Source organism: Mauremys reevesii, linkage group 19 (assembly GCF_016161935.1).
Source record: "Mauremys reevesii isolate NIE-2019 linkage group 19, ASM1616193v1, whole genome shotgun sequence".
Taxonomy (NCBI): domain Eukaryota; kingdom Metazoa; phylum Chordata; order Testudines; family Geoemydidae; genus Mauremys; species Mauremys reevesii.
In genome coordinates this window covers 22,934,502-22,957,447 of record NC_052641.1, presented here as the reverse complement: position 1 = coordinate 22,957,447, position 22,946 = coordinate 22,934,502, and the positions used below count along the sequence as shown (strand labels likewise).

General features: G+C 38.4%; 1 protein-coding gene across 8 annotated transcripts in view; it reads left to right on the top strand.

Annotated features, from left to right (window-relative positions):
- DENND1A (DENN domain containing 1A) overlaps positions 1-22,946 on the top strand; it is a 367,825-nt gene that overhangs the window by 214,791 nt on the left and 130,088 nt on the right. For 7 of the 8 annotated variants that reach the window (XR_005589908.1, XM_039506504.1, XM_039506502.1 and 4 more), the window contains exons 13-14: positions 6,370-6,471; positions 19,879-20,004. Coding sequence is in view for 7 of the 8 variants with exons in the window: in XM_039506504.1 (XP_039362438.1) it covers positions 6,370-6,471; positions 19,879-20,004 (228 nt within the window). In the remaining variant the exon portion in view is untranslated. The remainder of the gene's footprint in view (positions 1-6,369; positions 6,472-19,878; positions 20,005-22,946) is intronic. The other variant, XM_039506501.1, reaches the window with a different exon arrangement.

Genomic DNA, 22,946 nt, shown 5'->3' with positions numbered 1-22,946 from the left:
TAGACAAGTCATAAAGCAAACAGATCTTAGACTAATTGTTGTGAATGATACTTTACATTCTAAGAAAGTATATAAAATTATGATAGAAAATGTATTATTTTTGTTTGGTAAACTTTCTGAACATTTGTTTTTTTAGTAAGAAAATAGGTTTTCTGTCTCCTATCTCCCACTTCAGTATTTGTAATATGCCCATCTCCTTTGTATCGGATCATGAAGAGCCACTGTGAAGTTCAATTTGTCTCAAAATTTAAATTGTTTAAAAAAAGCTAAAAATCCTAAAACTGAGAGATTTTTTTTTAATCTAGTGACAATAGTTTATCTTATACAAATAGAATTTTTTATTTGAAACTCAAATGTAGTAGTAAGCACCTGAAAATGAAACAAACTACAAACGTAAGTGTCACTGAGTACATTGTTCAAGTGGTAGGAAAGGCAAAAAGTAAACCAAGAGCGTAAATAATGAAACATAAACTGGATTTAATATTTTCTTTCACATTTAATAACATAAGCTGTTGTTAGTAATGGTGAAGAAGTTTGTTTACAACTTGATTAATTATTGCATCTTTGCCTCACTCAGGCTCTCTTGCCTTTTTTATGCTTCTCTATTGAATATAGTTTCTCAGTGTTTTTGCAAACTTTTACATAAAATAATTTAATGATCTCAAGTGTTCAGATGCTCAAGAGGAGGACAAATCACACTAACTGCTGCTTATTTACTGGCCTGGTGTTTAAGGCCCCCTGGAGTTTGTTTCAGAAGTTAAGAGATTTTCACAGTAAAGGTGCCATTTCTGAAATTTAAAGTGCTCTTTTCACCAGGAGATAAGTTCACTCTGATTAAGTCAGTAATTCTTACTAAGCCATGTTTATGGAGGCCATAAACAATGGGTTCAGTGTGCTTGTTAAACTGGGTTTCCATACCTCTCCACTCTTTAAAAAGTGGCATTTAAAATAAAAGGCAGGTGGCGATGTTAGTCTGGCTTGCCGTATTTTATTATGAATGAATGATGGCTACCAGGAATTAAGTGAAAAGAGGGGGAAACCCTCCTTTTTATGAGCAGATTACCCATATCTTCACTGGAGTGTTTTAAATCAACACATGCAAAAGTCTATAGGAAAATTAGACAAATGCAAACTAATGCACAAATTGTCTAACATATTATGACTGTGTATGCTGCAGAGTTTATATAAAAAGAATGAGGATTACGTGTGGCACCTTAGAGACTAACAAATTTATTTGAGCATAAGCTTTCGTGGGCTAAAACCCACTTCATCGGATGCATGCAGTGGAAAATACAGTAGGAAGATAGATAGATAGATACACACACACAGAGAACATGAAAAAATGGGTGTTGCCATACCCACTTAACGAGAGTAATTAATTAAGGTGAGCTATTAGGTGAGCTGTTATCAGCAGGAGAAAAAAAAACTTTTGTAGTAATAATCAGGATGGCCCATTTCCAACAGTTGACAGCTATTACATGTATATACAGCTATTTCTAGTCATATTTTCCTCTTATTCTCTGTACTGTTAGTAAAATACTGACTGAATACATCTACTTTATTTTATTAAGCATGCAGTGCATTGTTTCCAATATTTTGTTTAGCTAGTTAGGCGGCTGTGATAAATAGAATATTATTCTTTGTGATTTACTGATAATTAATTTGATATTAGGGTGTGGGGTTGGAGAATCAATGAGAATATTAATAAATTGTAGCTATTTGTACCTTTTGGAACTTGGTGCATTTAAGGTGAAAAGCAGATTTGCAAGTTGGGGGTGTTTGAGACTCTGTCTCTTGCTCCCTGGGCTGAAGGATGCCACCATTAGAAGAGAACTACTCAATCCAGAAGTGTCTTTAAGGTACCCAAAGAGTTGTAACCTATCTTCCTTGATAACGACATTTGTTGAGAAAGGATGCTGCTTTACAGGAGGGTGAGGGTCCCAGAGCCTGGGCTAACGTCTACATTGCAGTTTTATAGCCCCACTGCCTGGGCCCTACAAGCCCGAGTCAGCTGACACAGGCCAGTGATGGGTGTATGATTCCAATGCAGACATACCCATAGATTCTTCATCCAAGTTACAGAAACGCTTACTGGCAAGTTCAAATTTGCATCTGTAGGTCACTGCTGCTGCTCCTGTAATAATCAAGAGGAGGTATAATCCCTTCTGTCTTGTCCTTCTGGTGCTCAATTTTTAAAAGCTTCTGGCTTTGGTTAAGAACATTGCTAACTATTTTTTTGTTGGAGCTTTCAAGAGTCCTCTGAGTATAACTGAAATTTTTAATTTTCTGAAGCAGGAAGGAGCAAATCAGTTTGTCTGCTGCTTCCTGACTCCCAGAAGAAGCAAGACTGCTGGGTTACCTTAGAGTTTATCAGATTTAAGCCAACTGAGTGACCTTTTGGTTCCTGAGAGTGGGGAGGGAAGTATCTTGCTTTTCATGAAGGACTTGTGCTCCTTTTGTAAGGAAAGAATTATATGGAATACTCTTCCCTTAAAATCAGACTTAATTAGTTTGTAGATCTGATGGCAAATATTCCCCCCCCCCAAAAAAAAAAAAACAACAACAAAAAACTCCAAGTTGGGTTCTGTGCATAAGACAGTGACCTATTTATAGTATGTGCCAATTAAATGGATTGGGTGAGAGTTTTAGCTATAATTTGGCATTGAGCACTGCAGCCATTTAGCCTTAAATACACCATTTAAGGCCAGAAATTTCAGAAAGAGAAGCTTAACTTTAGGGTTGAAAGTGCAGACTTAGGCACCTATGGGTATATCTATACTGCAAAAAACAAAAACAAAAAAAAAATCCACAACCAAACAAAAGATGAAGTCATATACCCGTAGCAGCAAGTCTCAGAACCTAGGTCAGGTGACTCAGGCTCATACCATGAGACTAAATATCGCAGTGTAGATATTCCCGCTCAGGCTGGAGCCCACACTTTGAAAAGTGGAGAAGGGGGAAGGTCTTGGAGACTAGGGTCCAGCGCAAGTGGGAACATCATTTGACCCAGGCTCTGAGGCTGACTGCCGGGTAGGAAGGATTACTGTGTAGATGTACCCTAAATAAGTGTCTTGATTGATTGATTGATTGATTGTAAGCACTTAACCACTGCTCTTGAAGTTGATTGGCTCTGCTGGGTGTGCAGTACCTTTGAAAGCTGAGGCTGCTTATTTAGGTGCCTAAGGCTGCCGGTAGTAACCTAACTTTAGGTTCCCATTTTTTAAAACTTTGATCTAAATTTTTCTTGTGCGTTCTCTCATGTATTACTTTTTGCTGACACACATTTAGTTCCCTAGCCTCCCTTTTTTTAACATCCCTTTCCACACAAATGGTTTGTTAGAGACCTGTTCTTGCTACCTAGAGGGATTGTGCATAAATGACCTAATTAATTGGCTTAAGCGACTGCTCTGTATGGTTGGAGGGTGTGAGATTAAAAGTGGTTTCTATAGCAGACTTTAAAAGCAGCCAGTTTGTTTATTCAAGAGAGTGGCACTATTGGGGGAGAGAATAGTTTACCATTTTATTGGAAAATTTCCTTTATTACCATACTTCATTGTGTGTGTGTGTGTGTGAGAGAGAGAGAGAGAAAGAGAGAAAGAGAGAGAGAATTTGGTGTTAATGGTTCCAACTGTCAGGCGTTGTCGTTGCAGGTCCTGGGCCTGTTTACTCCATAGCACAGCCCCTTCACCAGTCTCTAACTACAAAACCACTGCTGTTCCAGACCTAGCTCTCTCATGCTTAGAAATTGCCTGTCGCATGTACCAGTGTGGTTTGATGCCCTCCAGGATGATACCATCAGCCCTCTTTTTTTTTGTAGTTGACGCCAGTGGGTAGTCTCTGGCTTGGTGGCCTATCTACAGTATCTCACCCACTATAACACCAGTATCTGAACTCTGACCATTTGAATATTGAGTATCAACCATCTGCAAACCATCTTATTAGTTGCTTCTTGGTGTCTGTTAGTTTGAAGCTGTGCAGTTGACTAGACACTGTTACCCTTTAATAGGCACATTGTTTTCTTTCCTTACCACTTGGAGGGCAGAAGTTACATTGTCCTGAGATAACATGTCAATGAATTGCCAGTATTAAAAAAACTGAAATGAATTCCTCCACCTGTGTTTTGAACTGACTGTTCATTATGTGTTCTCCTTTCTCACTTCCTCTCGCCATCAGTACTTTTTCTCATTCCATCTTTACCTTACAGGCCAGTTTTGTGATGGAATACATTCTTGGCTCTGTCCAAGTTGCTAATGCATTTTAAGTGTCAGTCCATGTCTTCCTGATCTGGAAAATTTTTTATTCTATGTCTTCTTTTCAGAAGATCCAGTTTTGTTGGATGTGTGCTTCATAGGAACTCACATTTCTAGGTCCCTGTAGAAATGTATGTAGTGTACGTAGATCAGATTTCATAGGAGGATGGTTCAAAATAAATAACGTGGGTTGAGATTACTATTAATTTTTCTCATCCAGCTGCCTGAATACCTCATTAGAACATGCTCAGGACCATTACCTTGCTTCTTTGGCTGGTGGCAGCCTGGGGTAGATGGAGAGAGAAGATCAAACTGAGGATCTGCTGAATAGATAGATAAATATGGTACTTGGATATTCCACTTACTTGTATGTGAATTTAAAAACTATATGTAGATACAGTTCCCAGGTTGGATGGAAAAATTGATTGTTAAGGGAATATTTAAATTCCATTATTGAAACCACCAGCAGTGCAGTTAATGTTGCTTAAGAGGGGAAATGAAATCTGGTGGTCTTCTGCTTCTTGGGTACTTAAACAGCAAAAGCTACCAAGGGCTGTTCTTTTCAAAAAGAGGCTATGCTTTTCTTCTATTGTGCATCTGTGTACCATTGTAGGAAATGTAAACATAAACGCTCAGCAACCAATGCTTTGACTTGGGGATTGGGAATAGAGTCAAAAACCTCATTCCAGCTGACCCTTGAGAAGAGGGTGTGTGCATTTGGGCTATACTGTGGAACGTTTTTGTCCATGTATACAAACAGAAAGTTGGAAAGATTTTTGTTCCAGGAACAACATTCCAAATCTGTATCACTTTCATCCCTTTGTAATGGTTCTCTCATATGCGTATTTCCAGAAACCCTTCTGCTCCTCTGTGTTTGGTCCAGAAGACTTACAATTTCTAACTGAGTTCTGTAGCCCACAAAGTTCTTCCTCTAAAACTCTAGCTGGGCTAGACATCCACTTTCTTAGCAAATAAGTTTAGCCAAATATGTGTGGCCATGTAGTCTGTCTGTTTTGCCTTACAAAGGTTGGTTTAAGATTTGAGCATCAGTTTGCTGTGGAGTTTGCTGCCCCTAGGGTATGTCTACACAGTCGATATTAAAGCGCTTTAACATGGCAGTGTAGTCACGTTAGGCTGTGTAGCGCTCTCCCAGCACTGTAATAAAACCACCTCCACGAGGGGAATAGCTACCAGTACTGGCAGTGCAGCTCCCAGCGCTGTGGCACTATCTACACTGCCACTTTACAGCGCTGAAACTTGCATCGCTCGGGGGGAAGGGGAGGTTCACACCCCTGAGTGAAGAACGTTTCAGCCCTGTAAGTGGCAGTATAGACAAGGCCTTAGACAACATATTATATGGGTAGCCATCCAAAAGAAATAACAGGAAGTGGGATTTTTCTCAAAGCCTTGTGAGTGGGGAGGCCTGTGTTAGAATCCTGGAAGTATTTTGTAATCTTTTGTGGTGTCCTGGAAACCCTAGAATTAAGGAAGAAAAGAATTCTAGCTTCCCTCTCACTCAGTTTATCTTTAACACTGTCCATTTTGCTAAAATGTAATCTCATTTGTGAATGAGGAGTGTTGGAGGTGCTAAGGCAAAGCCAGAGATGGTAAAGCAGATCCAAGGTTGGCCTTACTAGCACTTCATCAACTGGAAGAGCCAACTTTCTGTTTGCTATTTAAACAAAATACTGAATTTTTTTAAAAGTACTTATTTTGAGCCTTGATGCAACTAGAAGTTGTGCTTTGAATCAGGATTGAAGGGGGAAACAAGAAGTAAATGAATGTTAGAAAACCTTGAAATACCTCCTTGGTTGAGTGATCTAGAAGAATATTACGATTCCTCCAGAAATCACAGTACACAGGATTCTAAGAAACATCCTTCTGCAGGTTAAGGATTTAATTAGAAGAAATGGAAAAACAAAAACAACAAATGTTAAACAACAAACATCATGCGTGTGTGCATACACACACAGAGTGAGGAATAGGAGGAAACCACTTGCTTCTTTTAAAGTGTTTGGGGAATAGTGTAGTTAGCAGAATGTTATGTTATGATTGATGTTCCTTATGGATAAGATTTGACTTCCCTCCCCTTCCTTTTCTTTCTTTGGTATTTTTTTAGAAAGTTAGAAATATGGCCCTGGAAGATGTGGTGATTCTTAATGTTGATACCAACACACTGGAAACTCCTTTTGATGATCTACAGAGCCTTCCCAATGATGTGGTATGTATACATTGTTTGGATATTTTAAGCTACTGCATTACTAGAAATAGCAATCCTTTTTATCTGTTTAGTTTCTAACGTATCTGATGATGGTGCCAAAGCCCCCATGTGTTCTGTTAAGTGAACTGCTTCCCCTGTCTTTATCTTTTTTGCCTGACAGAATTTAGCAATCTTTGAAGCATATGGAACCCAATAGAACATCAGGAGGCTGAAATGTAGGTTGCCTTTTGCGCGACCCCTGAGTGACAGGGAGGCAAAGTTGACACTTTTGCTGGGAATGCTGCAACTTTGATTAAAATGCCCAGTTAATATGTCAGATTCCAAGTCCTCTAAAAATTACAAAGTCTTGCAGGAAGAAAAGAGAGAACATGTATGACATATCTAATGTGAAACAAAACAAAACAAAAACAAATTCAAGCAGATTTTTGGGGTGGAGCAGAGTGCTGTGGAAAGAGGGAATTTCAAGCCATCCTTATATGCTAAAAGAGCAACAAAGGACTGACATTTATTTTTAGAGATACCTTAATGAATCTTTTTCCCTGGTTTCCTCCAACTGGATCTCTGTATTTCTATCAGTGTCCTATTTTTTTATAACATAATTTTGAAATCCAGTCACTTGCTTCATAATCAATTACTAAGGGCTTGTCTCCACTTACCGTGGATCGACACTGCGACGATCAATCCACCAGGGGTTAATTTAGCAGGTTTATTCACGTATCTGGAGGTCAACTTAGCCCCGTAGTGTAGACCTGCCATAAGACTATTTTGTGAAAATAATTCTGAACTATTATTCCTCTATACAGGCTTCCTTTCTGGTGGTGTACTTTTTTCCATTTAAAATGTTTAAACTAATTTTAATGGTGTAGTATAAATGTTTGGTTCTTTAACTGTACTGAGACAAAGATGTGCCCAATTTACATTGCACTGTATTGATGCCACCTGATAGTAGAGTATCTTTATTAATGAAGCTAAAAGAGGAGATGAGTGGCAAAGTGTGTAGAGCAAGTGCATGAGAAGCCGTGTCTCGTCCAGCTGGTGTCTTTTTGGGAGAAGACAGAAAAATCTGAGTTTCTCTTACTAGTCACGCTCAAAATATTCATTTGGCTATTAGGATCCATAATTTGTAAAGTGTGCTTCCTTTCACTTACTTAATGACCTAAATAAAATTCTGTCTTAATGGGCAGTTGAATATGACATTGATGTGCAGGGTAGTTCAGAATGTAATCTGGTTCTTTTTTGTTTTGGAAGAAGGAAACTAAGTAAGGATTTCTCTGTAGCTTTTCAGTATTAGGGCTTGTCTACATTACCTGCTGGATTGAAGGGCAGCGAAAAATCCAGCGGGGGTCGATTTATCATGTCTAGTGTAGACACGATAAATCGACTGCTGAGCGCTCTCTCGTCGACTCCGGTACTCCACCAGGGCGAGAGGCACAGGTGGAGTTGACGGGAGAGCGTCAGCGGTTGACTTACCACAGTGAAGACATCACAGTAAGTAGATCAAAGTATGTTGACTTCGGCTATGTTATTCACGTAACTTAGATAGATTTCTCTCTTCTCCACTCCCCCCAGTGTAGACCAGGCCTTATATACAACAAGGGAATACTCTTCCATGCTTCGTCTTGTCATTCACCTGTTTGAAGCATAATTGTTGTTGCGTGGTGACCAAAATGCAGGCTAGTGTTGCAGCTCATGGAAAAGTGGCAGTGTAACATTTTCAAGATTTTTTCCCATAGGACCTGCTTGGAGCATTTTGAAAAATTTATTCAAAAATTTCAGACTGAAAAAGGAATACCTTCTATTTCACTTAAAGGATAGTCTTGTGTCGTGTGATGTCCATTTAATAGAGTACCAGACATTGATATGGAGGGTGCTTGTCTTCGTTGCAGAGATGATTGGCATCACAGCGATACTGAAATACCTTGCTCTGTCCCAATTTGTTGTGGAAAGGTGGATTCTCTTTGCTGATAATGTTGAGTTTTCTGCTGCAATTTTCAGCAGGATGATCGTAGACTGTGACTAATTTTTCAATAAAGGGAAGCCCTATTTCAGGTTTGTAGTAGTCGTTGGATGTGTGAGTGCATTTTCCTGGTTAATGATGATTCTTGACTGTGAATCATTTAGCAGCAGGAACTAGAAGAGCAAACACCTACCTCCATCTACCCTCTCTCCCAGCATTAGCCTATCACTTACTCAGTTAATCCGCATCAGTCCAGATCCTCAGATCAAAATAAAAATGTATAACTGTAGCTTGGCTGCTGTGGTGAAGGTCTGCTATCCAGATTGGATAGATAACTACCTACATGACACACATGTAATTTGTCCACAACATTGAAATAACATGACTTCTGGCTTTGGAGCCTATAAAGAAGCAGTGTTTTGAGTCCTGACACACACAGAGGTGAGCATCGTAGCTGTTTGCCTAGATCATTAATATTCATGTAATTTTGATGTACAGAATATCCATCTTTTAGATATTCTGCACTAACATGGCACAGTTGTTCCAATCGCAGTGCAATAAACAGAGATAGGAGGAATCTGGAGAACGTCAACCAGTATGCAAGCCTCCCAACACCATGCATCCACCCTTACTCATCACCAGCATATTTCAAGCATTCCTGGTAAGAATGACTCGACATGGGAGAAGTCATTTGTATTCACCCTGCATAGTTCAGTGCTAGGCCTGCCTGCTGCCTGCCAACTAGTTTCAAGAGAGGTGTCGGCCTTTGTTGTGGGTGAGACCCCAGAATCCATTTCACACAGAACTCCAAACAGCCAAGAGTCAGAAATGGCTTTGGTCACTGCCTGGCTGTATTCATGAAGCAAAATTTCAGGGGGAGAAAAAGTTCAGAATGTTGCTAGCCTGAGTCGCTTTAAAGTCACTAAATGAAAGGAAGTGGAAGCATAACTAAAAACATCTGTTCTCACCCCTAGGGGTTCCAAGGCAGTAGCCTTGCAAATTGGGGATTGTTATCAGCAAGAGTGGCATATATCAAACTTCTAGAATCACCGCATTCAAAATGATGCCTCTACCCCTGAAGTGTTTCGTTTCCTCTTCTGGGATAAGTCAAATGCATTGTTATAGCTTAATGCAAGTTACTTTGGATGATCAGTGTTTGCTGTAAGAACAATAATTTCCAGTTACCATAGCTTGGTGAGAGACTATCCATGTCCATTGGAAAGTGACTATTCCCTCAGGGCAGAAGTCAATCCAAGTAAGTTTCCCATTCATTGCACTGGGTAACTCATGCATGCTCACTGCTTGCCGCTGTGATATCTCTTCACTCCTCAGTAGTCTGCGATGTGACTCCTCCGTTCATCCCGTATATAGTCAGGTAGGCAGGAAGGAGTGAGTTATGTATGATTCTGTGCTCTCTGGCTTTTGCCAGCATTTCAGTTTATTAAAGTTATTTCAGTGCCGCCTCTTGGTATTAAATATCTCTTCATTTTGACTTTACTCTTTGCATCCGAATCTGCTGGCTGGTCATCACTCATGCTATTATGCACAACCATGGAAATGTCAAACTTGTAAATTTCATAGAATTATGTAAGAAATGTCTGGATACAGTGAATCCTGAGCCTCATATGTATATATGATTTGTCAACAATCAAGTATTATTAAATTTTATGGGACTTCATTAAAAGAGCTATTGCAGGAGCACTGTAGAACATCAGAAGAGACTTCACCAATAAACCCAAAACTTCAAGCTTTGGAATGTAATAAATTTTAAGAGACTTCCTTCCTTTCATTATTTACTTTTACTTCACGTTTATAACAGTAAAGAGTTGTGTTTTATTAGTTCAAAATTCTTGATTCAGTTTTCTGCAGGTCTGTTTAAAAGCTATATTTTCTCTTAGAGGATGTTTGGAGCATTGCAGAGGAAGTGCTGCTAGCAAATTCAATTAACTGGCATGACACAAATAATGTACATGGTATATTTTTTTTCACAACTGCTATATAAACACAGCTGGGTTGAATATGTTTGGTAACAAAGACTTAACTTGAATCATTTTGCTTTGTGTAGATAATGTTTGGAATCAGTGTTCCTGTCTTATTCCTCATTTGTATTCCTCCTTGTTTCATTATTTTAGTTATCTAGATAATTAATTGTTCTCCTCTAGGTCTTTTCCTTTCCTTTAAACTGTTTAATATTAGGATCTGACCACTAGAGAGCAGCTGTTTTTCTTTGCAAGAAGTGAATTTATGTCTGTTCTTTCATGCATTCTGTGTTTGGAACTGTAAGTGGATCAAGTTGTTCATCACAGCAGGGAGACTGTGAAGCTGATCTATTATACACACTTCCTTCGGGGCGGGGGGGGAAGAAAGAAGGGGGAGATTCTGGTGAGTCTGTCTCTCCACTGGGCTCACTCCACATAGATGCATTTGTGATCTGTTGGGGGCTATGTTAGCTGAGGGACTAAAAATATCGCTAACAGTTCCACAGTCATGAATGGCTGTTAAGGCAAACCATGCTTTCAGTTTTGCAAGGTAATGTGAGCACTGAGCACTTCATTAACTCTTGAATATACGCAAAATTTACTTTGGTGAATTAAATCCATTTGCATTCTGCAGAGATGAGTAACACTTACTTTGGTGTGTTCACTGGCACGCTGTTCATGCAATAGAAAATTTTAATAGTTTGCTTGTTTTTCTGAACAACTCTTTTTGCTACATTGAAAAAAGAATCCCTTAAGTCCTGTGATTTTGCTGGAGACTTTTTCTGAGAGCCATACTTGGGTCTCACAATAATGACATTGCTGCCCAAACTGTGGTCTTTCCATAGTTCAGAGTGAGTTATTTGTTACCATTTCAGTCCTGGTATCTGAGTGTAAATGGGCTATTGTGAAATGTCTTTCCAGTGAATGTGCATGTTACAGAGGTTGGATAACCTTGCGATAGTTCCAGTAGAATCAGATTAAACACCTAACACAGAATGTCAGTACTTTGCTCTGGCTTGACTCGACTGTACCTTCTAGCTATCAGACTTCCTGAATGGCCCAGGTCAGCTCCTTTGAAAATCAAGGTGCAAACATCTGCATTAGTAGGTAAATGTTTGAAATGCTAAAGTCTGTCTCTGCTCAACTTTGTGTTTGTGATATTGCTGCATGTTGCTAATGATATGAGAGTGACAGAGAGCACTTTGAATAGCAATATTACTTTTAAAATTGTCAATATTAAGAAAGGAGGTTTATTAAGAACTGTGATTATCTTCCAGTTGCATTTGCTGCTGGCATGTTTCCTACATACCTTTCTATGAGATACAGCAGTGGCTGAGGGAGTCAGTTTTTCTGCTTTTATATACTTGGTACAGCCCCTATCGATTTATTTTTAAGTATTTCAAATGATAAGAGTGTCACATTGGAGTCTTAGTTGTAGACATCAGAGCTTCATATTATAAAGTATAATTACTTTAGTGCAAGAAATAAAAATATAAAGTTGAATCTTTCATTGTGCAATGTTTATTAGATTAAGGCCATTGATTTGTGATGCCTTGTATATTGCACCAAGGAGATCTTACTCATGATATGTATTTATGAGTGCTTGAAATTGGCTTCTGATTATTTTTGGCTGTCTGTAAATAATTTTTTGCATAGTATTCATATCCCATTTATTAGCAAGCTTTCACAATTAGATGCTCTTACACTTTACTGTTTGTTTCTCCACTTCATGGGAACTGAAACATGTTTTTTGAGATATCATAGCAACACTAACTTCTGTTTCTCAATTGCAAATCCATTTTTGAAAGGTAACTTCCATTTATATTTTCTTTTTTTCTGTTTGCAAGAGAATGTTTCTTTATTCATGTTGACAACTGAAAAGCCTTGGACCTAATTAAAAGAATTTCCACTAGCACCTTTACTGAACCATTTCATTATGCTGCATTGCACAGATTGCATTTTGAAACATGGTGATAGTTTCAATCTGACCTTTAAACCTGAACTGCCAGAAGTATAAAAATCTTCTTTAAAAACACTCCCAGGGTAGGCTGTATGTATATGTGGCTGTTTGGTTAGATATAATCTTCGTATTGAGCGGTCACCATCTTATTATAAAAAAAGAAAAAGCATTGCCATCTCTTTAGGCAGAATACCAATCGCAGTTCAGTTTATTCAGTCTACTTTGTTTTATGTATTAATTTATTCTAGAGTAAACAAAGGAGCAGCTTTACTTTTGTTCACTCATCAGTCTCTCTAAATACATTATTTTTAATGCTTTGTTATTTAAGCTACATTATTTTATATTAGAAAGTGTAAAAAGTGGTTATTGTGGTAGACTTAATTGAAATGAGTAAATGTGTGAATCCATAAAATAAGCACACTGTAGTACCATGTTAAATTTATTTTTAAAGGAGGTGCAAAACTCTCCTCTTATACATACCACACAGGAATGGTTTTATTAATTTTTTTACCTGGGTCTTTATCAGTAAATAGTTAACACCTTCTATCTGAGGAGCTCAGTGATTTAGACATGCTAATTTATTATGCCTCACAACCCCCAGTGAGGTATGTCGTTATTCTTCTGCTTTCATGAATGAGGAACCTAAGATGCAGAGGGGTTATGACTTGCCTTAGGCCACATTAAAAGCCTGTCAGAGAGCCAGGATTCGAATCTAGATCTTCTGACTGCCATTCTTGTACTTTAGCATCAAGCGCATCTTTCCCCAATTTTACACTAATAAAAAACACACTAACAATTTTCTGGGTTGATGATGAGATACTTTCGAGATGTAGCTGCAGTGCAATCTTTTAAGAGAGACATAAATTAAAATAACCTATTTTTATGCTAACATAGAAAGCAAAAATCAAGAAAATAAAAGTTACAGCAGTCACGTGACCTTTCAAACATGGGTAAGTTACAAATGAAAATAATAATTTTGCTTTTTTGTATCTTGTTCAGACTTGAAAATCTGATGGAGCTGTTATTACATTTGGTCTATTGAGAGCGAGCTTTTTCAGGGACATTATGGTTTCAATTAAAGGAAATGAGCCGTAGATTATGGACATGATAGACCCCTAAAACTGTTATGGTCTATCATGTTAGTATGTGCTTAGAGGCTCATTAATGCATGGATCGTTGACATAAACTATAGCATTTGGATTTATAAGCAATGCTGGACACTTCCTTAATTCTCCATCTTATAGGTTGTAATAGTAATGTTAGTCCTCTTATGACAGAATCATTGTAGTGCTTCAGAAAACATTAAAAATAAATATACAGAAATCTCTCATTGTAACTGTAAATTTGTAAACTCGACACAAGCAAGTTAAACATATTAGCATGGGTTCCATTTCCTGCAGTCCATATTGTAGCATGTACCAGCGAAAAAGACATTACCTTTTTAGATTTTGAGAAAGATAAAGAAAAATTAGAAAGAAGGTGAATGTTTAAATAGGACAGCAGAATTGCAAGTTTCAAGAAAAGCTGTTCAGTGAGACCAAGCCCCCACTCATTGAGTAGACAATAAACAGGATTACACAGAGACAGTGCATATATTGTATTTCTAGTGCTCTTAAAAATCCTCAGACTTCTTTATGGTTCCTGGCTTTTCTATGGGTGTGCCTAGCCAAAAGCATGTCTTTTGAGCAGCAATGCACACTGGTAGCAAAAGTATTAAGACAGAGATCCTTTGGTAGAGTTTCAGAGACACAGAGGAGGCTGGGTCACAGAGCTATGATACCTGGAAAGTAACATTGAGATCTTCAAGGTAAATTGGGAAATCATATCTATCAGATCATATCATGTGAGCTGATGGGCTATTTGAGAAGGTATGGCCAGTCATACCTAGTCGAGCAGGCCGGAGAATCTCAACACTAAAAATAACCTGGAGAGGAATTGGTTCATGGCTGAGATTTCATTAGTGATTCTTGTACAGAATGCAGCAAACAGTATTGTCCCAATAAGTATCTCAAGATGGCACCTAAAGCTGAAGCAAAAGAAGGCTTTGGTGTTTAGGCTTACGTGATATAGCTATTTCTATTACATTTATCAGTATGAATTGCTTGCAGCCATTCATTTTCTTCTGTAAATCAAGAGGACTGTTGGTTTCCTATACCCATTTTACCTCTGAAATCTACCCTCCATCCCATCTGTGGGACATCTTTCTGTCTTAAGCTGTGGCATTCTGTGTCATGTAAAGCAAAGGAAGCAGTAGCTGAATCTCTTTCAGGAGTAAGTGTTATTAGTACTCTTATATCTTCTGTCTTTTCACCAATTTCACTTCTGTGACATCTGTTTCAAAGGGCTTGTCTTCACTACAGCTGCTGGTCAACTTAAGCTACACAATTTGAGTTATGTTAGTAGCATAACTCAAGTTGACGTCGCTTAGATCTACTTACTGCGGGGTCTGCACTACGCTATGTCGATGGGAGATGCCTTGCCACTGACATTGCTTCCAGCTCTTGTTGAGGTGGAGTGCAGAAATCGATGGGAGAGTGCTCTGCCATCAATTGAGCAGGTCTCCACTAGACCCGCTAAATCGGGTCAGCAACCTTTCAGGAGTGGTGTGCCGAGTCTTCATTTATTCACTCTAATTTAAGGTTTTGCGTGCTAGTAATATATTTTAACATTTTTAGAAGGTCTCTGTCTACAAGTATATAATATATAACTAAACTATTGTTGTATGTAAAGTAAATAAGGTTTTTAAAATGTTTAAGAAGCTTCATCTAAAATTAAATTAAAATGCAGAGCCCCCTAGATTGGTGGCCAGGACCCGGGCAGTGTGAGTGCCACTGAAAATCAGCTTGCGTGCTGCCTTTGGCACGCCTGCCATAGGTTGCCTACCCCTGCGCTAAATCAATGCCACTGCAGCGTTTGCAGCAGCACTGATTTAGCTCTATGGTGAAGACAAGGCCAAAGAGGGAACTTATCCTGTCCCAGCGTCTTCAACACCAAAAATTGCTGCTGATGAAACTATTTGTTAATGATTTGGTTGCAGTCATTGCAGCTCAGACACAGCAAGTTAAACATTAATTTGTGAAGAGGGTTTTTTTAGTCTTAATTCTCTGCTTGTTTTTGAGAAGCAAAAATGCTGTCAGTAACAATAGTATGTAGATATACAACCTTACTTCAGAAGTTACTGAGCTGCAAGCACTAAAAAGAAAAGACATCAAACTAAGTCACAACCTATTTATATATGAGAAATTTTGAAGTACAGGAAATGGTAATGGGTAATCCTTCAAAACTGCAGCCCTTGGACTATGGAGAGAAGACCAAAGAATATTCAGGTAACCTGAATGCTTCGATAGTTTTTAAATTTGCCTATGTAAGAGGATATACAGTTGATATTTGCTTAGTTACTATCAGTGAGTATTTCTTTGTGTAAATGGTAATGAGACCATTAGGACTATGTTCACCTGAAGTGCAGCTCTGTGAATCTGAGGTAATTAAACACCTCCAGTATGAAAGAGAAAGGGCAGTGAAGGTTAAGTGAGGAATAATCTGACGCACAGGTGGTGTAGAGCCTTTGAGAAGCAGGAAGAAAAGAGCCTCAATTGATATCGACCATTTCAAAGGATGGAAATGTCACCATTGTCATTGGGAGATGCTTTTGTCATTTTTATAGGTTTTCTTTTTACTTGAATAAAAACATTTCATTTAGAATTTCAGTTCAAGCTTTTAAAATACATTAAGGGATATGAGTGTGGTGACTCAGTCTTGATATCCTCAATCTTTTATTTCATATTTTTATTATGTAATCAGGATTGGGAACCTATTGTGGTAGGCATTCTACATGCATGCAGAATTTATTCCCTACATATTTTAGTTTTTTTAGAATAAACTTATATAAAGCTACATGTCTATCCCAAAATGTTTATAAACCACTAATAAAATATTTGTGGAATTTCATTTATATGGCAGGCATTAGTATTAAACTTTTTTTCAGTACCATTCACAAAAGGAAAAAAATCTTAAACTCCAGCGAGAAAACACAGCTCTTTGGGCCTGCTTATGATTTCTTGTTCCTGCACTAATTAACTAATGACCTTCTTGTCAAATGTTTTTCTATACTTGTTTTTATAGAATTACTCTAGGCAGGCAAAGGGACCATGTTAACAATCCTATATTGAATAAATAGAGCATCTAAACTTGGATATGTACTGTAATCATGTCTGGCCAAAATAACAGGGATGATGTATCTTGTGTAATGCCTCATCAAACATTGTACATGATGTTTACAAATCCTTAATTCCTTCTCATCTCAAGGTATGATGCTCCCTTAATCTGACTTTAATTGCAGCTAAATATCACCTGTGCACCTTTGCCTCCTACATCGGCGTTTTAACTTCCTTAGGGTTGAAATGGTAGAGTTAAAAACTAGAGTTGGTTGGAAATTTTCCAGTGAAACAATTTCATCGAAAAATGCCAATTTATGGGACCCCAAATGTTTTGCAAAAACACTTCAGGTTCCACAGATTTTTATCAAATCACAAGCAGGGTTCCAATAGAACCTTGTCTGGAGCTGGCCGGCTGCTGGGGAGCCTTCCAGGCTTCCAAGATCCATGGCCCTTGCGCCATGTAGGCTTCCTGACCTTGTAGGCTCCCTGCCACCAGAGCTGGGAGTGTGGAAGCCCTGACTCAAACTATGGCTCTCAAGGTTTAGATTCATGGCATCATAGTAGGGAGCCTGGAAGCAACGTGAAATGTAAATACATCATGTCAGTTTCACTTAGGTGCTCCTTTTTTTTTGTTTTTTAAACTCTTTGGTTGGTTTCCCGCAAACTGGAAATGATGAATTTCAGCCAGGTCTAATTGAAATGCATGTTGTTTTGTGACAATGACATGCTTACACCCTGAAGAAGACTAGCTCCTAGAGCATGTGGTGGTTGTAGGAGGCGCAGTGATATCTGCCGTGAGTCATTAGGGACTTCTCCTTTTGGAAATTTCCAAATAACATTTCAGCAGAGTGCAGAGGCTCTTACAGACGCTATAATGAAGCAAGAGGAACTGTCAGTCCATTCATCTGTGTGCATGTTTATGGGGACAATAAGTATAAAAATAAATAAATAGATATTACAAAAAATCTACACACCTCTCTCTTCCTACTAGCTCGTTAGTTAGAAGAAACTAATTACAACTGTCCTCCATTGTTGTGTGAATTCCAGAACTAAAATAATTGCACAGGCTTTCACTCACCTTTGCAGAAAGCCTGCCGAACAGTCAGTGGGGTCACTGGATGATCAAATTGCTAAGGCAGCACTCAGGGAAGATAAGGCCATTGTGGAGAAGCTAAATGAATTATTTGCATTGATCACTGCAGAGGATATTAGGGAGATCCCCACACGTAAGCCATTCTTTTTTGATGACAAATCCTGAGGAGCTTTCTCAGATTGAGATGTCAGTAGGGATGAGGCTTTGGAGTAAATTGATAAATTAAACAGCGATAAATCACCAGGACCATATGATATTCACTCAAAAGTTCTGAAGGAACTCAAATATGAAATTCCGGAACTATTGACTGTGGTATATAATGTGTTGACTACATCAGCTTCTGTACAAGATGACTGGAGGGTAGCTAATGTAACACCTATTTTAAAAAAAGTTTCAGAGGTGATCTGGCAATTACAGGATGGTAAGGCTAACTTCAGTCCCAGCAAATGGGTTAGTAAAAAACAAAATTATCAGGTGCACAGATAAAAACAATGTGTTCGGGAAGAGTCAACACAGCTTTTGTAAAGCAAAATCGTGCCTCACTAATCTTTTAGAATTCTTTGAGGGAGTCAACAAGCATGTGGACCAGGGTGATTCAGTTGGTATAGAGTACTTGGACTTTCAGAAAGCCTTTGACAATGTCCCTCATCAAAGTCTCTTAAGCAAACTAAGCAGCCGTGAGATAAGGGGGAAGGTCTTGTCATGAATCAGTAACTGGTTAAAAAATAGGAAACAAAGGGTAGGAATAAATCGTCAGTTTTCACAACAGAGAAAGGTAAATAGCGGGGTCCCGCCAAGGATCTGTACTAGGACAAGTGCTGTTCAGCATATTCATGTATGATCTGGGAAAAGGGGTGAACAGAGAGGTGTCAGAGTTTGCAGATAGTTCAGTCCAAAGCTGACTACAAAGAATTACAATGGGATCTCGCTGGACTGAGTGACAAAATGGCAGATTAAATTCAATGTTGAAAAGTTCAAAGTAATGTACATGGGAAAAAATGATCCCAGGTAGAGATACAGAATGATGAGGTCTAAATTAGCTGCTCCCACTCAAGAACGAGATCTTGGAGTTGTCATAGATAGTTCTCTGAAAACATCTGCTCAATTTGCAGCAGCAGTCAAAAAGGCTTACTGAATGTTAGGAACCATTAGGAAAGGATAGATAATAAACCAGAATATATCATAATGCCACTATACAAAGCCATGGTACGCCCACACCATGAAAAGTGCATGCAGTTCTGGTCATCTCGTCTTGAAAAAGATATATTAGAATTTGAAAAGGTCCAGAGGACACCCCCAATCATTTTGGTTATGGAACAGCTTCCATATGGGGAGAGATTAAAAAGACTCAGTGGGAATGTTCAGCTTAGAAAAGAGATCAGCATATCACCCATTAGCTGAGTTCTTTAAAATCAAGAATGATATGGAGAAAGTGAATAGGAAAGTGTTTATCCCTTCCCAGAACACAAGAACTAGGGTCACCCAATGACATTAACAGGCAGCGGTTTTAAAACTGAACAAAAAGGAAGTATTTCTTCACACAGTGCACAGTCAACATTTGGAACTTGTTGCCATGGGATGTTGTGAAGGCCAAAAGTACAAGTAGGTTCAAAAAAGAATGAGAGAAATCATGGCAAATAGGTCCATTAATGGCTATTAGTCAAGATGCATAGGGATGCAACTCAATGCTCAAGTTGTCCCTAAACCTGCAGCTGCCAGAGGCAGGGACTGGGTGACAGGATGGATCACCTGATAAGTTTCCTTGTTCTGTTGATTCCCTCTGAAGCATCTGTCACTGGCTGCTGTCAGAGACAGGATACTGGTCTCAGTGGGACATTGGTCTGACCCATTATGGCTGTTGTTATATGCAGAAACTAAGGGAATGAAGTTCACTGGTGGGCCCTGAGGGGGAATATATGCAACTATACAGACTACCTTGAAAGAACACCAAAATCCTTATAGCTTTAAACATTTAACAATAGATGAAAATAAGGCAGGCTTTAAAACGCATGTCCTTATCTTTCTGCAGTCCTGCCTGCAGGCTTCCAAGCAGAATGTGATCATCTGCTAGTGGGCCAAAACAAGCACCTGAAATGCAATTCTCCTAGGACTGAAAACTCCAGGACTGTACTCTGTGTCATTCTTCCTCACAGGTGCAGCAGATGCCGAGACACTTTGTGAAACTTCTTTGGCTAGTTCCCAGTTCAATAAGTTATTTGTTTATGCTATGAGGATGATCTAGGACTGTTGTGTACTTACAGGTTTCTGCACTCAAGAACAGATTAAAGAAAGTCTCCACAACTACTGGGGATGGTGTGGCAAGAGCGTTCCTAAAAGCCCAGGCCTCTTTCTTTGGGAGCTACAGAAATGCACTGAAAATTGAACCCGTAAGTAGGACATCAATATGTTAACACAAATGCAGATGTGTAGCAGTGGTGGAAATTACCGATAAGCTGTTCGTATGCATAAGGAATGGGGTGGTGAATAATACTAAGGATACTATAAGAGCTGTCAAGCGATTAAAAAAAGTAATTACGATTAATCGCACAATTAATTGCACTGTTGTTAATAGAATACCATTTAAATACTTTTGGATGTTTTCTACATTTTCAAATATATTGATTTCAATTACAACACAATACAAAGTGTTCAGTGTTCACTTTATATTTCTTTTTTATTACAAATATTTGCATTGTAAAAAACAAAAGAAATAGTATTTTTCAGTTCACCTAATACAAATACTGTAGTGCAATCTCTTTATCATGAAAGTTGAACTTACAAATGTAGAATTATGTAAAAAAAACCTGCATTCAAAAACAAAACAATGTAAAACTTTAGAGCCTACAAGTCCACTCAGTCCTACTTCTTGTTCAGCCAATCGCTCAGACAAGCAAGTTTGTTTCCATTTGCAGGAGATAATGCTGCTCTCTTCTTGTTTACAATGTCACCTGAAAGGGAGAACAGGCATTCGCATGGCACTGTTGAAGCTGGCGTCACAAGATATTTTCATGCCAGATGCGCTAAAGATTCATCTGTCCCTTCATGCTTCAACCACCATTCCAGAGGACACGAATCCACGCTGATGTCAGGTTCTGCTCGATAATGATCCAAAGCAGTGTGGACCAATGCATGTTCATTTTCATCATCCAAGTGAGATGCCTCCTGCAGAAGGTTGATTTTCTTTTTTGATGGTTCAGGTTCTGTAGTTTTTACATTAGCGTATTGCTCTTCTAAGACTTTTAAAAGTATGCTCCACACCTCATCCCTCTCAGATTTTGGAGGGCACTTCAGATTCTTAAACCTTAGGTCGAGTTCTGTAGTATATTTAGACATCTCACATTGGTACCTTCTTTGCATTTTGTCAAATCTGCAGTGAAAGTGTTCTTGAAATGAACAACATGTGCTGGGTCATTATCCGAGACTGCTATAACATGAAATATATGGCAGAATGCAGGTAAAACAGAGCAGGAGACATACAGGTCTCCCCCAAGGAGTTCAGTCACTAAGTAATTAACATGTTTTTTGTTTTGTTTTGTTTTTTAACGAGCATCATCAGCATGGAAGCATGTCCTCTGAAATGGTGGTTGAAGCATGAAGGGACATATGAATCTTTAGCGCATCTGGCATGTAAATATTTTGCAATGTGGGCTACAACAGTGCCATGCGAATGCCTGTTCTCCCTTTCAGGTGACCTTGTAAACAAGAAGAGGGCAGCATTATCTCCTGCAAATGTAACCAAACTTGTTTGTCTGACCAATTGGCTGAACAAGATGTAGGACTGAGTGGACTTGTAGGCTCTAAAGTTTTACGTTGTTTTGTTTTTGAGTGCAGTTATGTAACAAAAAAAAATCTACATTTGTAAATTGCACTTTCACGATTAAGAGCTTGCACTACAGTACTTGTGTGAGGTGAATTAAAAATACTATTTTTTTTGTTTATCATTTTTACAGTGCAAATATTTGTAATAAAAAATAATAGTGAGCACTGTACACTTTGTATCCTGTGTTATAATTGAAATCAATATATTTTAAAATGTAGAAAAACATCCAAAAATATTGAATACATTTCAATTGGTATTCCATTGTTTAACAGTGCGATTAAAACTGTGATTAATCGTGTTTAATTTTTTTAATCACAATTATTTTTTTTTGTTAATCGCATGAGTTAACTCCAATTAATTGACAGCCCTAATTATAAGGCTTTTATGTATATCAATATTGCAAACTCAGCTGGAATGCTGCATGTGATATTGGTCACTGAATCTCAGAAAGGAGATTGTGGAAATAGAAGGGTTCACCAAAGAGGAATGAGAGATGAAGGGCCTGGAAGAACTCTTGTATAAAGAGAGATTACAAAGAATTAGGATTATTTACTTTAGAAAGGAGATGATTTAGAGGGGACATGATAGAAGTATGTAAAATAATAAATGGTGTGGAAAACGTAGATTAGGAACTTCTGTTCACTCTGTCTCATAATACAAAAATAAGGGGATATTCATTGAAATCTAAAAGGTGGAAAATTTAAAACAAATAAAAAGAAATACTTTTTCACACCAGGTATACTTATACTTTGGAAGTCAATGCCATAGGAAGGCATTGAGACCAAGAATTTAGCAAAATTCAAAAGCAGATTGGATATTTATATGGATAGCGACAATAGCCAGAGCCGTTATACTTAATGACAAAAAAGTTTTGAAGGGATATTAATCCTAATACGTCAGGGATTAAGCTAATGTCTAACTATTATAGACCAGGAGGAGACCTATGTGAGGGCTGATTATCCCACAGCTACCTACTGTGGAGTTCTTGTACTGTCTTCTGAAGCATTTGGCACTGACCACAGTCAGAGACACTTTACTGGACTAGATTGACCTCAGTTCTGATCCAGTACGGCAATACCTCTATTCCCATGTAAGGGTTTTATGAAGCTCTGCTCATGGTGATTGGCCTCCTCTGGGAACACAGAATATGTTTGTAGTCCTATTGGCCCATGACAGATAGGAACTGTGTAGATGATATTATGAACAAGTTAGCTATAATGCACAAGGTTTGAGCCAGAAGGCACATAGAGGATGGAAGGGGCTAATAGTTTAATGATCCACAGAATATTTCTAACAGTCTTAGTGAGAGTGCTATTCCCTTTCTCAAAACAGAGGAGACTACCACACACGTAAATTAAAGCAAAACGTGGGGGATATTTTTTACCTAATGTTTAGGCACTCATTAAGGCCACTGCAGTTTAGACTAATGGGAGGTGCACAAGAAAATCCCCACTGAGTGGAGAATACTTTTTGCCTTAATGCTTTCATCCATGATTGTTTTTCCTTGAG